This window comes from Paroedura picta, chromosome 1 (assembly GCF_049243985.1).
Source record: "Paroedura picta isolate Pp20150507F chromosome 1, Ppicta_v3.0, whole genome shotgun sequence".
NCBI classification, from domain to species: Eukaryota; Metazoa; Chordata; class Lepidosauria; order Squamata; family Gekkonidae; genus Paroedura; species Paroedura picta.
Window position 1 is genome coordinate 65,888,296 of NC_135369.1, and position 16,197 is coordinate 65,904,492.

General features: G+C 42.0%; 1 protein-coding gene and 2 non-coding genes across 3 annotated transcripts in view; all 3 read right to left on the bottom strand.

Moving 5' to 3' along the window:
• The window catches only part of WDR43 (WD repeat domain 43), a 37,115-nt gene that overhangs the window by 18,959 nt on the left and 1,959 nt on the right, over positions 1-16,197 (bottom strand). The window contains exons 2-7 of the mRNA XM_077341402.1: positions 12,685-12,819; positions 11,676-11,794; positions 5,210-5,330; positions 3,322-3,461; positions 1,332-1,434; positions 651-715 (exon numbers count right to left, since the gene is read on the bottom strand). Of these exons, the coding sequence (XP_077197517.1) occupies positions 651-715; positions 1,332-1,434; positions 3,322-3,461; positions 5,210-5,330; positions 11,676-11,794; positions 12,685-12,819 (683 nt within the window). The remainder of the gene's footprint in view (positions 1-650; positions 716-1,331; positions 1,435-3,321; positions 3,462-5,209; positions 5,331-11,675; positions 11,795-12,684; positions 12,820-16,197) is intronic.
• On the bottom strand, positions 4,979-5,062 carry LOC143828181 (small nucleolar RNA SNORD53/SNORD92). Its single transcript, XR_013227550.1, has one exon. It is a non-coding gene; the product is annotated as a small nucleolar RNA SNORD53/SNORD92 (small nucleolar RNA).
• On the bottom strand, positions 10,841-10,918 carry LOC143828172 (small nucleolar RNA SNORD53/SNORD92). The gene has a single exon (XR_013227545.1). It is a non-coding gene; the product is annotated as a small nucleolar RNA SNORD53/SNORD92 (small nucleolar RNA).

Genomic DNA, 16,197 nt, shown 5'->3' on the forward strand with positions numbered 1-16,197 from the left:
GAGCGATAGGGTTATGAGTGTCCTTCATAGTGCAAGGGTTGGTCTAGATTACCCAGGAGTTCCCTTCCAATTCTATGATTCTAAGACTTTGGAGTAACCGTAGGGTTACTACAACAAAATTTGAGTCCAGTGGCACTTTTAAGACCAACAAATATTTATTCAAGGTGCGCATATACACTTCCTCAGATCCTCATGTTGAAGAGCAGGAAAGAATATCTTCTCTTTCCAGAGAGGCTGCTCCACTCTATGATGCCCCCCCCTCACCTTCAAAGCTGATTTATGGAAAATTAGAACAGATCAGGAAGTGGGTGCTCAGGTCACACCTTGAATAAAACTTTGTTCTTAAAGGCACCATTGGAATAAAAAATGTGTTCTGTTACTTTCAGACCATCACGGCTATGGTTACTAGTAACTCTGGTTGAGAATGACTGGCCTAACGTGTTAATGTTACAAACCCTGGCCTCAAAGACCCTAATCTTACTGTAACTTCAGTTACAACCGAAATATTCCTTTTACAGTATGAGTGTGTCAGACAGAGAAAAAAAATGGAATATAAGAATATCCAGACCTTTGGGTACCCTGCTGCAAGAGAAATCTGCTTTCCTACTCTCTGAATAACACAAGATCAGTGTGTTTAAATACCAACTTACCCATTCAAGACTTGCTCAAATAAGTGCATTTGCCCATCTCTGCATACAACTGCTAGTTTCACAGGCTGAGGACGATAAAATTGTTGTTAGTTTCAGAAGACTATAACCATTATCACTACTTCCTCCCATGGTATAAAATTTTTACAATAGGCAGTGTGGATTCACATACATCAGAACAACATTTTTAATGGCAACAGTGCAAACTCAGACTTACTTTCAAGTAAGTTCAACTGAACAAATTGTGATTTCCTTAAGAAATTAATAAAAGGCTAGTAATTTTTCACAAAATAGATCCCCCCATAAAACAGGAAGTATTCATAGCTACAATACCAAGGCCACTTTCATAGGTTTAAGCCCCAGTGAATAACATGGGAGTCAATTCTGAGTAGAACGGCTAAGGAATGTTCCCCACACGAGAGCCCTTTTTAGAAGCCATTCATAATTTGGAAATAGGACATACTACACAACTCAGTTTATGATCAGTGTATGATCTTGTTTGTATATATGATAGAATCTGGTAGATTCTAGAGCATGTGATGATACCCTGGGAAATAGGTGATTTTCAATAGGAAAGCTCAAGCACTAAATGCTCAATTTCAGGTTCAGGTCAAACACCCGAACTAGAGTGGCTTCCTTTAAGTTCCCTAAGAAAATTAGTACTGAGAACTTAAATTGCATTACCTCTTCTTTGCTTTCTGATATTGTGAGATCAACGTGGATTGGTTCGTCTGTAACTGTAAACGACATCACAGCATTCTTTTCTTTCCTGTCTGACCTCACCTGCCTTAGGACACAAAAGCACATTGTTAAAACATGCAACTGTTTTCTTGTAATGAAGAGAGTCAACCCTCTCATCAGCTGTTGTCACTTCAATACAGTGCTAAATAACTAACACTGTGTTTAATCTTACTGAACACAACAGCTGTTACTTCACAACTTACTAGAATACAGAGACAAAGTGTCACCCATAGTTTGAAACTATATAAAGTTTGCCACCCATCCCTTCAGCAATACCAACATGCTTAGAAACTGCTCCAGCATGAATAATTGTTGTTCAAACCCACCATCCTAAAAACAAAAGCTCACCTATGTTATACGAAGCATGTCTACAACCCCTCCACTCACTGACCCATAACAATCAATGAAGACCAATTTCCATTAACACTGTCTCCAATGAAATATTAAAAACAGAATTCTAACAATATTAATTACTAAATTATTTGTAGATGACAAAATAAAAGCGTTTTCAAGGTATATTTCCATTTCACAATAAAAGGAAAGGGTACCTATGAAGAAAACGTGATGCCTCATGTCTTTAAGTTCACCTCTCCTAATACGTCCCCAAAAGGGAGTTGACATCTAGTTGTCAGAATCTACTTAGGATCCCTAGCCCTAGAGAGATCAGCTTCAACCATAGCCAGGACTTTCTTGGCCCTGGCCCGAGCCTGGTGGAACATTCAGCCACAAGAGACAGTTCTGCAGCGCCTGTAAAACAGAGCTGTTCCACCAGGCTTACAGTGAGGCCTACAGTAACAACTAGCTGCTGACTACTCTGCCTGCAGGCACCAGTGAGGGCTAGGCTAAGTGGACAGACCACTCTTCTCATCCCCCTTAAAGGCAATATTAGCGGTGTAACTTCAAAATTTTTAAACTGTATTTACTTTTTTTGTACATTTTAGAACTTATGTGTTTTATTGGCATTGTAATCTGTTCTGTAATGGCAGAAAGTGAAGAGGAACTAAAGAGCCTGTTGATGCGGGTGAAGGAGGAGAGTGCAAAAGTTGGCTTGAAACTCAACATCAAGAAAACAAAGATCATGGCATCCGGCCCTCTCAATTCCTGGCAAATAGATGGGGAAGAAATGGAGATAGTGACAGATTTTATTTTCCTGGGCTCCAATATCACTGCAGATGGGGACTGCAGCAAAGAAATTAAAAGACGCTTGCTCCTGGGGAGGAAAGCTATGGCAAATCTAGACACCATCCTAAAAAGCAGAGACATCACCCTGCCAACAAAAGTGCGTTTAGTCAAGGCTATGGTCTTCCCAGTTGCAATGTATGGCTGCGAAAGTTGGACCATAAGGAAGGCCGAGCGTCAAAGAATTGAGGCTTTTGAACTCTGGTGCTGGAGAAGACTCTTGCGAGTCCCTTGGACTGCAAGGCGAACAAACCGGTCAGTCCTAGAGGAGATCAGTCCTGACTGCTCTTTAGAAGGCCAGATCCTGAAGATGAAACTCAAATACTTTGGCCACCTCATGAGAAGGAAGGACTCCCTGGAGAAGAGCCTAATGCTGGGAGCGTTCGAGGGCAAAAGAAGAAGGGGACGACAGAGAATGAGGTGGCTGGATGGAGTCAGTGAAGCAGTAGGTGCAAACTTAAATGGACTCCGGGGAATGGTAGAGGACAGGAAGGCCTGGAGGATCATTGTCCATGGGGTCGCGATGGGTCGAACACGACTTTGCACCTAACAACAACAACAATCTGTTCTGAGTCTTTATGAGAAAGGGTGGAATAAAAATTAAACATAAATTAAAACCTTATAGATCATGCCATACCCCTGAATATTAAGTTCATTCACATACAGTTAAAAATATTCAATCCACACTTCTATTTTTACCAAGTAGTGTAATTTCATGCCTTATGATACAAAACAGTTGTTCTTATGTACGTACCACACACTCAGTAACCGGTCATGTACTGCCCCAGACAAGAAATAGAGCCCTGTAATCCCATCAAAGGGATGATTCTCGTTGGGAGGCCTTATTGTGATGAACTTCAGCATTGAAACTGCGGTGGCATGTCCTGTGAAATGCTAGAGAAGACATTTTGTTTCAGACAGGACAGATAGATCCTAAAGGACAACACATTAACACAAAATCTGCAACCAAAATGTAAACTAAAAGATCTCACACACATCTTTATTCTAAAACAATTTCTTAGAAATAAGTTCTGATATCAACTGTGAGTTTTTCACAATCACAAACTCTGCCTCATAATGGCATACATCAGAACAATTAATTCCCATACCACTGAGCTTTCAGAACCCCTAAATCCCACACTAATGAGCCTTAATTTTACAGATGAAAGTTTAGGCTTTCTGTATGAAATAGATGGGAAAGGGAATTGATAATTAAATTTTGATCAAGACAGGGACATAAACCATAGAAAATTATCTACTATAACAGGTGAACATATGTGGAGCTTTTAGGTTTTGGTAATCACCTTTAAGGCCATATGCAGTCTGGGACCAGTGTGTCTGACCTGAGGGTCCCCCAAAGAGCTCTACGCTCTGCCAATTCCAACTGACTGTTGATCCCTGGCCCCAAGGAAGCATGTCTGACCTCAAGGAGGGCAAGAGCTTCCACCATCCTGGCCCCCACCTGGTGGAGTTTATTCCCCGAAGACATCAGGGCCCTGCTGGAGCTAGCACAGCTCCACAGGGCCCACAAAATGGATCTTCTGCCAGTCATTTGGTTGAGGTCGACCGAACCAACAACATCTACAGCCCTCCACCCCTCACTCTTCACCAAGAACTGAATTCTGAACAGACCAACCATGGGATAGTTAATATGTTAATCCCTCTCTTGCCCAAGAGGGACGGACCAGAACCAATGGGATGAAATTAATGCAAAAGAAATTCCGTCTAAACATCTGGAAGAAGTTCCTGACAGCTAGAGCAGTTTCACAGTGGAACAGGCTTCCTCAGGAGGTGGTGGGTTCTCCATCTTTGGAAATTTTTAAACAGAGGCTGGATAGCCATCTGACAGAGAGGCTGATTCTGTGAAGATTCAAGGGGGTAGCAGGTTACAGTGGATGAGCGAGGGTTTTGAGTGTCCTGCATAATGCAAGGGGTTGGACTACATGACCCAGGTCCCTTCCAACTCTTTATTATTCTATGATTCTATGAATGTTGTTTTATTTGATGTTGTTACTGAATTATACTACTTGTTCCAATGTTCTTCCATGTTCTATGTAAACCTCCCTGAGCTGAAATGGAGGGTAGTATATATAAATATGATAAAGAAATAAATTTTATAATATTTCAACACCCTTCAATTTCCTTTGAGTTTTTGTTAAGAATGACACAGTTTCTAAACCAGGAAATCTACTGTAAATTGTTTTCACCCAACATACTATAGAACAATTAATCTTGAGATTGGAAGGAAAAGTATGTTTGTCATTTTTTGTTTGTCACCATAACAGAATCAAAAATACCATTTTCACTGGCATTTTCTGACAGGGAACATATGAAGCATACAACAAAAAACATCAAAACATGAAATTGGGGACAGATGATATTTACTGCATGAGTGCTACAGACTGCTGGCAGTGCTCAGACACAGCCAAGGAATTTAATGTCCTCATTCAACTGTCAGTCAGCTGAAACCACATTTGAAGGTATCATCACAGCACACTTTCCAGCAGCCTTGGACCAGCTTACACTGGAGTATTTGAGCAGAAGAAACGGTAATTTTACAATGATTCATTAAAGACTTGAGAGTTGTTTCTCCCCCCTATCCTTGTGTTCATTGCAAAAACAGACAAACAAATGTTCCTTACTCTGTAAACTTCTTTGGTCTCCAAGTCCCACAATTTGATAGATCGACCAGCAGAAAGAAGCATCTTCCCATCTGGACTGATACACAATGAGCTCACACTGCTGTTGTCTCCTTTCCATTTGCTGGAGAGTTTTGAGAAAAACAATCTATTAGTAAAACATTACACCCAGAACACCCTGGAAAGCAGAGATATTAGAGTTCTTCAGCATGTCAAGTAGAAGTCTAACAACTTGTATCCTTCTGAGACAATTTTCTTAGTTTGCCATACTTTGAATAAATGAAGACTTCTCAGTATTGGTATTGTTTCTTCCTGCATGTAAGGCAGCAGCTCAGCGGATGAGCTAATATACCTTAAAAGCCCTGTTGCTCAAAAGCGACATAATATCCACGGACATTCCTGTAAGAAAGATCATGCAGCAATTCTAAAATTAACCAGAAAACACACCTTACTGCAGTGGTCCCCAACCCGCGGGCCACGGCCCGCTGCCAGGCTGCGAAGGCCTTGGCGCCGGGCCGCAGCTCCCTCTCCCCGCCCCCCCCCCGCAGTAAATAACTTCCCAGGCCGCAAAGCTTGCGGCCCGGGAAGCTTCTTACTGCGGGAGGGGGGGGAGAGGGAATCAGGGCCGGGCTGGTGAGGTTAACACGCAGCGCAACCATGACTGGCCTCCCTCTGGGGTTCGCACAGCCTCTGCAGCACAGCCCTCCTGCGCCCAGCCTCCCTCTTCCTTCCGTGCGCGGGGTGTGCAGTGGTGCCTGCCGCCTTGCCCCCTCCTCCACAGGCTGCCCAGAGCGCTGAATAGGAACCGGGACTTGGCGCCGGCCCCCTTTCCCACGAGAGGGCTCCGTCCACCAGAGCGACCGGGCAGAGGTTCTTCCCACAGCGGAGTCTGGACAGGGCGTCACTTCCAAGGGAGGAGCTAAAAATTCTCCTTTTGGAAGCCCAGCCTGGCCCCGTCGGGTCCACGGAGCCCTCCCCCTCCCTATGGCCAGGCAGGTCCGACAGCTTCCCTTCCCTTCCGGGGGGCGTTTTACTATTGCGGGTGTCCTTTTTCCCCGCCTTGTTCATCATGATCCACGAAGGAGGATGGGACCCCGCAGCGCCGGCCGGGAGCGGAACGCCGGCGTACTCGTCTCCATGGCGACGCTTCTTTCTCTTTAGCCCTGCCCGGTGGGCCTCCCTCGGTGACTTGAGAACCAATCAGCTTGAAGGGTATAAGTCACGCCCACACAGCATGTTCTCTCAAGCACCACAAGCCCATAGGACCGGGAAGCCTGGACGCATGCGCAAATTACTTCCACAAGCGTGAGCTGATGGGCATGCACTTTCTGAGGAGATGGGAGGTGATGGAAAAGGCAATAATGTGAGGAGAAGCTGAAGGCCGCTGGGAGAGAGGAAGAGCCCCGTGCGAGGGATTGACTCAGTTTAAGAAGCCGCGGCCCTCGGCATGCAAGGCCTGGACACGGCCATTAACCTTTTAGGACATGCTTAACACACGCGTTGGTGTAGTAGTTGGACTTCATGTAACTCTGTATCATTGTTCTAGAATAGCTGGGGTTTGACCAACTGTTTCTTGACACAGGTTCAGGTGGGTTGCCGTGTTGCTCTGAAGCGGCGGAACAGAGTTTGAGTCCAGGGGCACCTTTAAGACCAACGAAGTTTTGTACAAGGTAGATGCTTTTGCGTGCACACATGCTTCCTTAGATATAGTGAAATGGGAGCTCCCAGTCCATAGGTTCAGGTATGAGCAGCAAATGAGCATAAGCATAATAAATGGTTTGTAACAGATCCAAGGACCAAACTGGCTTAAGGAGCTTGGTTTATATGGTCACCATTTGCTTGGGTTTAATAAGAGGGGGAAACATAGTGAAGGAAAAAAAATATTAAAATCTGAGATAGATGCGCAGATCAGTTGTGGAGAGTAATCCTTCTCAGTTGTGGAGAGTAATTAACTGCCTGCCATTATAGTGTATCCTTCTCAAACATGGAGGTCATTTTACAGCATCTTTTTCTTTGAGGTGGGGTGAAATACAAACCAGAGAAATAAATTCCAGTCTACCATGCCAAATTACATTGCATTCTATGATTCATTACATTACAATCACTACTCTAATTAAATACAAAAAAATAAAAAAAATAAAGGGGATATATACCCCTTGGTGAAAATACTGATGTAAGGATACTGTGAGGTTACAATATGTAGTGAGATAAGAAACCAATGTTCCCAAATTCCATTGTTCTAACTTGTTGTAATAATTTGCAACTCAGCAATTTCCCTTTCCGGTCTGATCCTGCAGTTCCTTTGCAATAAAATAGCTAATTTGAGGTCACCCATTGAATGTCCTGGAAGACTGCAATGTTCTCCTACAGGTTTTTCAGTCTTGTGATTCTTGAGGTCAGATTTGTGTCCATTTATTCTTTGGCATAGGGCTTGACCTGTTTGCTCTATTTAGAGTAGCGATCCCCAACCTGTGGGCCGCGGACCACATGTGCTCCTTTGACTACTTGGAGGTGGGCCCCGAAGGACGCCTCCCCCCCCCGGCCCTTTACTTCATCACCCCCAGCCCTTTACAACACACTTCATTGTTGTGGTGTGTCTGTATCTTATTTTGAAGGGATGTTTAGAGTAGAGGAGTAAACTACCCCCCCCACCGGGCCTCAGTAAAAGGCGTTGAGTGGTCCCCGGCGTTGAGTGGTCCCTGGTGATAAAAAGGTTGGGGATCACTGCCTTACTGTATACAGTGGTCCTTGCTGCCAATAAAACATTCCTAGGACTGGGCAGTCATTACTCTCTTGCCTTTACCCTGATACAGTAAAGTTCTACCATTGTTCTCAAAAGTTATTTTTACCCACTAAAATCTCAACAGACCCTGGAAGCTGAGCAGGGTAAGCCCTGGTTAGTAGATGGATTGGGAGAACCACCATGGAAGGCCAAGTCTCTTCACAGAGACAGGTAGTGACAAACCACCTCTGAACGTCTCGTCCCTTGTGACTTAACAATACTTTCCACCACCAATATTTTCCCCACAGATATAACTTAATATCTGCAAATTAAATTTTTCTTTTTACATTTACGGTTTTAAGTAAGACATATGGAGCATTACAATTCTTGCTTGCCCCATGAAAGGTTAAGAACAGATTTCTAATCTCTCATATATTAAAATGTGCCACTGTTACCTAAAACTGAAGCACAGTAATAAAATAGCTACCTGCTCTGATTTATGTGGCTAATTCAATCACATCTGTTTGTTTTGGTAGAGTAGCTAATAAACAGTTATAATCATCACCAATACATCTGTTCTCAACATGACAAAAAGTGTGGATACTTAAATCCAGATGTTAGAGCCATGAACAGATAAGACATATCTTCCTAGAAGCCTGAGGTTTACAGAAAAAAATAAAATTTTATTTAAAAAAAAGGACTAACCACCGCATAACAGAAGCAGAGCCTGTACCTTTAAGATACAAACACCCTCAGTGACCATTGCTAGACTGCCACATCAGCACTGTCAATCTTTAAGCCTGGGCTTCTTATCAGTAAAAACAGGCCCCTTTACAAAAGTGTTCTGGTCTCTTCCCAGAGCTATTTTGAAAGCCAGTTTGGTGCAATTCCCCACTCTTCCACAACCAGTTGAGTGACCTTGGGCATTACAGTTCTTACAGTGCTCTCTCATCCTCACCTACCTCACAAGGTATCTTGTGGAGAGAAGAAGGGCAGGCAATTATAAGCTGCTTTGAAATGCCATCAGGTAGTTAAAATGGGATATATAAAAAATAATTTTTCTTTTTCTCTGAAGGAGTCATGGAGCCAGGCTCACCAGTAACCATCAGGTAACTTGCTTCCATGCAATTTGCATGACTCATCTAGACCCAGTTGCTGGCTCTTGTTCAACAGCAGCAACCACACAAAGGCTGGTGTTAGTATAGTGAGGTACAGAGTTGTGAACTAGCATACTAGAAACCCTGGTTTCCATAGAAGCTCATTGGGTGAGTTCAGGACAATTATGTATTCTCAGCCTAACATATCTCAAAGGGCTGTTAGAGGAAATGGAGGAAAGGAGAATAAGGTAAGTTACTCAGAATCCTCGTGGTGGAGAAAAGTAGGGTATAAATGAAGTTAATAAATGTAAACAAAGACAGGGGAGCAGATAAAAGGATGATTGGGAGGTAGAAAGGAAAAAATGAGGAGAAAGGTGAGAATACAGGGATTGCCAGAAGAAGGAAAAGAGGAAATCACGTAGGGAATGGGATAAAGGGGAAAGTGATGTGGCCCCGTAAGTCCTTCTGGATTCACCACCATGTAACTGAACCTGACCAGCAGCCATGATCACGTAAGAGTTTTTCATGGGAGACTGCAAGGAGAGGGAAAGCTGAATTTGGGGCAGGGGCAGGTTAGCTGGTGAGAGAGAGGGAAGAAACGGAAGCAGAAAAAGGGAAGAGGTTATGGAAGAGGAAAACAGTGGGGGAGAGGACAATTTCCTCTCCCTCCTTATGGGTCACCTGCTTAAAAAGAGTAACATATTTCATAGGTTGTTGTTCAGCGCCCCCCCCAAAAAAATTTCCCAATATTTCCATTGGGAAAACTGAAAATGTCTGAAGCGTTCACATCTCTGTAGCAGCCCAAGGAGACAACTGGATTTGGCTTGCAGCTGCTAGGTGGCTCGGCTTTTCCTATTCTACTGGAGCTAGATCAATACCGCAGGGCCTGCAAAAGGGAGCTCTTCCGCCAGGCATTTGGTTGAAGTCCACTGAAACAGACAACACCTACTGGGTCCCCAGAAGCCCTCCCCAGGAAGCAAACACCCTGAACTGACCAACCAGGGGACTGTTAATATTTTGACATTGTTAAACACTTCTGTTATCACTGTCACTCATTTGACATCGTTACCAAGTTTTGCTGTATTGTTCCACGTTCCCCCATGTAAATAGCTCTAAGCCACAGGGGAGGGCGATAGCTAGATTGCTAGCTAGCGAGATAGATAAAATAAATCTTGTTTCCCTGTATTTAAATCTATCCCCATCTACCTAAGATATTAAATGTAAAGGTATCCCCTGTGCAAGCACTGGGTCATGTCTGACCCTTGGGGTGATGCCCTCTAGCGTTTTCATGGCAGACTCAATACGGGGTGGTTTGACAGTGCCTTCCCCAGTCATTACCGTTTACCCCCCAGCAAGCTGGGTACTCATTTTACCGACCTTGGAAGGATGGAAGGCTGAGTCAACCTTGAGCCGGCTGCTGGGATCGAACTCCCAGCCTCATGGGCAGACAGCTTCAGACAGCATGTCACTGCCTTACCACTCTGCGCCACAAGAGGCTCACCTAAGATATTATTACCCCATAAAAGAAAGATCAAAGTAAATATATTTTGTGTCCACTGGAACAAGTGGGGGTTGGTGCTCAGATCAGAAAGCCAATGCAAAGAAAATCAATTTCCCTCTCTAAACCTAGGTTTCCAAACTACACAAGAGTTTGAACCTTAGAGTGTCTCCTCACCTTTTCCCTTATGCATTTTTATTTTACCACATTCCTTTTAATAACTCCAGACCAATAATCCAATCTTCCTACTCAAGTTTTTCATTGGTACAAATTTCAAACTCAAGCGATTTCTAGCCACTTGTTCTATTGCATTTAGCCTGCTCAGACAGCCAAGAGAAAACTGACATCACTATATATCAGAAGTGAGCGAAACCAAGTGGATGTCATCATTGCAGTATATTTTAAATTAGAGCACCTAAAACTAAGTTATGGACAAAAATGGAGGCTAGTTCTCTAAAAAGGGATTCCTATGTCCTAATTTACTTTTAATATTACCAGGAAGTCACTTGGAAATTTGAAGGTTATATGCAATTCATAAGGTTCCTCAGGTGGCCAAGGAACAGGGAGACTTAGACATGAAGGAAAAAAACCTCCACAAATGTTGGGGGAGGGGGGATTTAAATATTTATACCCTGCTTTTCTTCGTGGTTCAAGGCAGAATCCAATTACATAGATGGACGGATGTCTTAGAATCACAGAGCTGGATGGGGCCATACATGCCTAGAGCATCCAGGATAAGTATCTGTCCAGCCGCTGCTTGAAGACTGTCAGTGAGTGGGAGCTCACCGCCTCCTTAGGCAGTTTTAAATGCTAACTCTTCAGTGTAATCCTTCTGCTGCATAAAATCTAAGGTTTCAGCATTGTATGAGAATTCTTGCTGGTTCAAATGTACTGTGACACTGAAGAAACCATTCAAAGAAAGCACTTATCTTCAACAGGAAGCTGGCTGTGTAACTCCTTTAGCATACCTTCTAATATCCTAGCAACACATTGTGCTACTTCAGCAGTAAAAACTGCACTATGGATATCTTGAGTCTGAATGCTGGAATGGTAAGATATAGGATTCAACTTGAGCTAAAGTGACATGAAAATGGGAATCAAAGGAGGAAGAACAAGAAATTTCACCAGGTTCTAGTACAAGCCCAGGCTCACCATTTCACTTTGCATGTCTGTGTGTTCCATTCCACAATATTTTTGTCATCTGAACAGCTATATAAGCAACCGTTGTCTGGATGCCACCGTACACAGTTTATTTTATTGTCATGGCCGTTCTAGATTAAAAGGAAACAAACTATTAGCAGGGAAACACCGTCTCTTTCCTGGGTTTGTACCAAGAATCTATTCATGCTAGGTTTCTGTGACCAATTCGGGTTGTTTTACAGTAGCACTAGCATTACTGACTTCTAGGTTTGCCAAGTCCCTCCTGGCCACTGGAGGTGGATGGGGAGGTAGGGAGCTCCTGGGAATTTAGGGATGGAGCTTGCAGAGGACAGAGTCCTCAGTGGGGTCCCACATCCAAAGCATTCATTTTCTCAGGGGGATTTATCTTTGTAGTCTGGAGATGAGCTATAATTTCAGGGGCTGGCACTGACTGTCAGGAAAGTTTAGTTTGCCTATCTGTGCGTCATGAGATGCTTCTGTTATAATCAGCCATTTCTGTTATATTCAGCCATTTTCATGCATTCATGCACACTTTAAAGTTATCAACCTATGAAAAACCTTCTTAACTGAATTGTACTAGCTGACACATTCAAGGAGATTTGGAAGGCACAATGTCATCTGTAAAAACCCACATAGACATATTCTTAACATTGTGTCACCAACCATTTCTCGCTATTTCTTCCTTCCTTTTATTTTGAACATTTATTGTAGATTATATTCTGCTTTACAATACCAGTATCTCCCCTTAATCTTGACCAATGAACAAGATAATGCATTATAGATGAATTTTAAAAGTTGTTGAAAAGTGAATACTCCTTTTGCTATAGATACATCTCATAAGAAGCAGTCTCCCATGGTTACTGTGATATTCTATTAATTATTACAAAACCACTTCCAACTAAAACAGTGCTTAAATGATTTTATACCCATCATAAACAACTCATGTTGTAATAAACAGCAAGAAAAAATCATTGTAAGACAACACTGATCTAATACTTACTAGTTTGCTCTGTAATTCTCCTTTTATTGTGCTGTATAATAAAATGCTGCCAACAGCAGTTCCAATAGCCAAAAGGTCTAACTGTTCACCTGCTTCTACAGCTTCAGATTTCCTCTTCTTCCTCTGAGGGCCTTCCTGTAAAGAAATTCAATACAGTCAGAAGACAGAAATAGTGTCAGTAGCTATGTTAAATCAGAATTTCAAAAACAAGAAACATTCACTTTTTTGAGGGTCACAATACTATGTAAAAGTTGCATTTTTGTTACAAACCTATGTAAATGTTCACATTAAAGCAACCATGTTTCCCCTGGATTTTTCAAATTGAAAATTGTGCTGTTACATATTTCAAAATAAGCTCTGGATCCAAATATATGACAATGTTTTGTGATCAGAGAAAACTTGCCAATGACATGAAAGAATCTGTACCTCTCACTCTCTTGTTCATGTTGCTCCTTGCTTTAAGAGGATCTCACTTTATTCGGAGACATGAGGCTGCTAAAAAGTAAACAGTTAACTTTTTCATCTACCCAAGCAATGAACAGTCCTGCTTGCCATTTAGTTCTTCTATCATTTAGTTCTACGGATGCAGTAGTCTAGAAATTCTTTCTTTTCTCTCCCTACAAGTATAGACTCTGACTATAGCATTGCCTCTAACTATGAATTTCAGACTCTGTGGTACAGCATCACAGACAAGGGACGTTAAAATAATCTCGTATAAACACAGTGTATTGAATCCTACAAATTTTTCCTATAGATCCAGGTATTTCTTCAGTGCTATTCTTATTAACAATTTATGCCATTCTTGAGGGAACTATCTGTGACCACAAATGCTATTATGCTTAACATTTGTAGGATCCAACTGACTGAGCTGCCATCAATATCTGTAGACTATTTTCTGAATCCCTTTACTACGTGGCTTGCAGATGCACTCTTGAATTTTAATATCCATGGTATCCAAGGAGAATCTCACAGTTCATTCTTCCAGATAGTAAGGCAGTTTAGAAAGGACAGTGATGCTAACTAAAACACATCTGGAACACAAATTAAAATTTAAGATCTCATTTGTAAGGTTTCAATTTGATAGTATAATTATGACACAGGCTTCATGTACCAGAAAATTAACTGAGAAAAAAAAAACAAAGATCAATATTCCACACAACAGTTTTCCAGTATATCATCGTTATCCTCCCCCCCCCCCCAGTGTTTCCCAATTATATCTAATTCACAACTTCAGGTTTTCTCAGAGAAGTTGTCAATAAATTAAGTTCAGTGCTTGGATTTCCAATTCTATACATGTTTACTTTTAAGCAAACTTATCAATATGAACAGAACATATTTACAAATCAACAAAAACAAGAAACTTCTCTACAAAGCTTTCTAGAAAAAAACCTTACTAAACCTTTAGTGGGGTATGAACCCACAAAATAATATATAATGTAATTAAAAACAGAGTGGCCATTTCAATGATGAACACTTAAGACAGGCTTTCTCAACCAGGGTTTGGTGAAGCCCTGGGGTTTCTTGATGGCCCTGGAAAATATCCTGAATGGGTGAGAGTTAATTATTTTTACATATATTTTAAATGTGTTTAACAGTTATTGAGTGCTTTTACCATATATGGTCATGTTGACACTCCCCCCCCCTCCAGTGGCCAATGATGGGCCTAGAGGGGGTGGGAAGATGCAAGCACCCAAGCGGGCATGTACACAGTTATGCTTGCCAACCATATACTGCAGGATCACGCCATTTCTGGGGGTCCTCAAAGCCTGAAGAATGTTTCGGGGTTTTTTCAACAGTAAAAAAGTTGAGAAAGGCTGACTTAAGGGAAAGCTGACTGTTATCTCATACTGATTTACAACATTTGCGGCATTGGTACAAAGCAGTACCTCCCAAAAATGTGTAGAGTTATTTTCTTATAGGTTAAATGTAAAGGTAAAGGTATCCCCTGTGCAAGCACTGGGTCATGTCTGACCCTTGAGGTGACGCTCTCTAGCGTTTTCATGGCAGACTCAATACAAGGTGGTTTGCCAGTGCCTTCCCCAGTCATTACCGTTTACCCCCCAGCAAGCTGGGTACTCATTTTGCCGACCTCAGAGGGATGGAAGGTTGCGTCAACCTTGAGCCAGCTACTGGGATTGAACTCCCGGCCTCATGGGCAGAGCTTCAGACTGTATGTCTGCTGCCTTACCACTCTGCCCCACAAGAGGCTTTTCTTATAGGTTAAGGCAGGGGAAGTCAACCTGTGGTCCTCCAGATGTTGATGGATGTGCTAGCAAGTGCTGGCAGGGGCTCATGGGAATTGTAGTCCATCAACATCTGGAGGACAACAGGTTGACTACCCCTGGGTTAAGGGGATACAAACACAATAAAAATGTGGCAAAGAAATTCTTACAAGACAAAGAAACTGCTTTTTAAAAAAATGTTACTACATCTAAACTTCACCTGTACATCCTTGGGTTCAAATATGAACTATGTGAATTGGCTCAAGCAGTTACTTTTCTATAAACTGACAGATCTGTTGATTCTGTAAATATTAAGTAGAAACATTACTAAAACCAGTATCAGTAGGAATGAAAGCAATGAAATTGCTTCTGACTCAACATTTCTTCAGGAAAAATTGTGCACTGGTTCTCTCACAACAAAATATAATACTGGATAAATTTATCACATATGGCTTAGCAATCTTCTTTCAGTAACTTTGTTGAAGTGAAATCCTATAAAGCAGACTTTCCCAACTTTTTTACCATTGAGAAATCTTTGAAACATTCTTTAGGCTTCAAGAAACCCCAGAAGTGGAGCAATCATGCAGAATATAGTTGGGAAGCATATACATGCCCCCCTGGGGCCTCTTCCATCCCCCTCCAAGCCCATCAATGGCCATTTTGAGGGAGGTCAACATGAACCTTATATGGTCATATCACACAATGTTTAAGAAATTTTTAAAAATTAATTCCCATCCATTCACAAAACACTTCCAGGGCTCTCAAGAAACCCCAGGATTTCATGAAACCTTGGTTGCAAAATTCTGCTATAAAGAGTTATTTCAAATCTTAATCCATTACTTCAGTGGTCTTAAACTGAAGAAGCTCTGTAGAGAATTGTACCAATACAGTGCTTTTTCAGCCAAGAGAACAAATTAATATATTCCTCTGTTTGGTGGACTCCAAATTAGTACAAAGAGCTCACGACCTGGATTCCCATGAATTGTCCACCAAGTAAGGAAGCCTTGCTCAGTTACACAACTTTTCATCCCCTCTAACAACTGCTCATTAATGTCTTTCAAACATTAACAGAGATATCCTCTACATTCTCAATCAAACAAATTTTATTACTTACTCCCCGACAAGTGCTATAGTATTGCAGTCTGAGGAGACCAGCAATACTCACCAAACTTCTCCCATTAAGTTCATCATTTCCTTTTTTATCTCCATAAATAAAACCAGAGGTGTTAAAACTTAATTCCAGTTGGAAAATAAACCCTCCAATCCTCAAATTTTACTCATAATCCTAGAT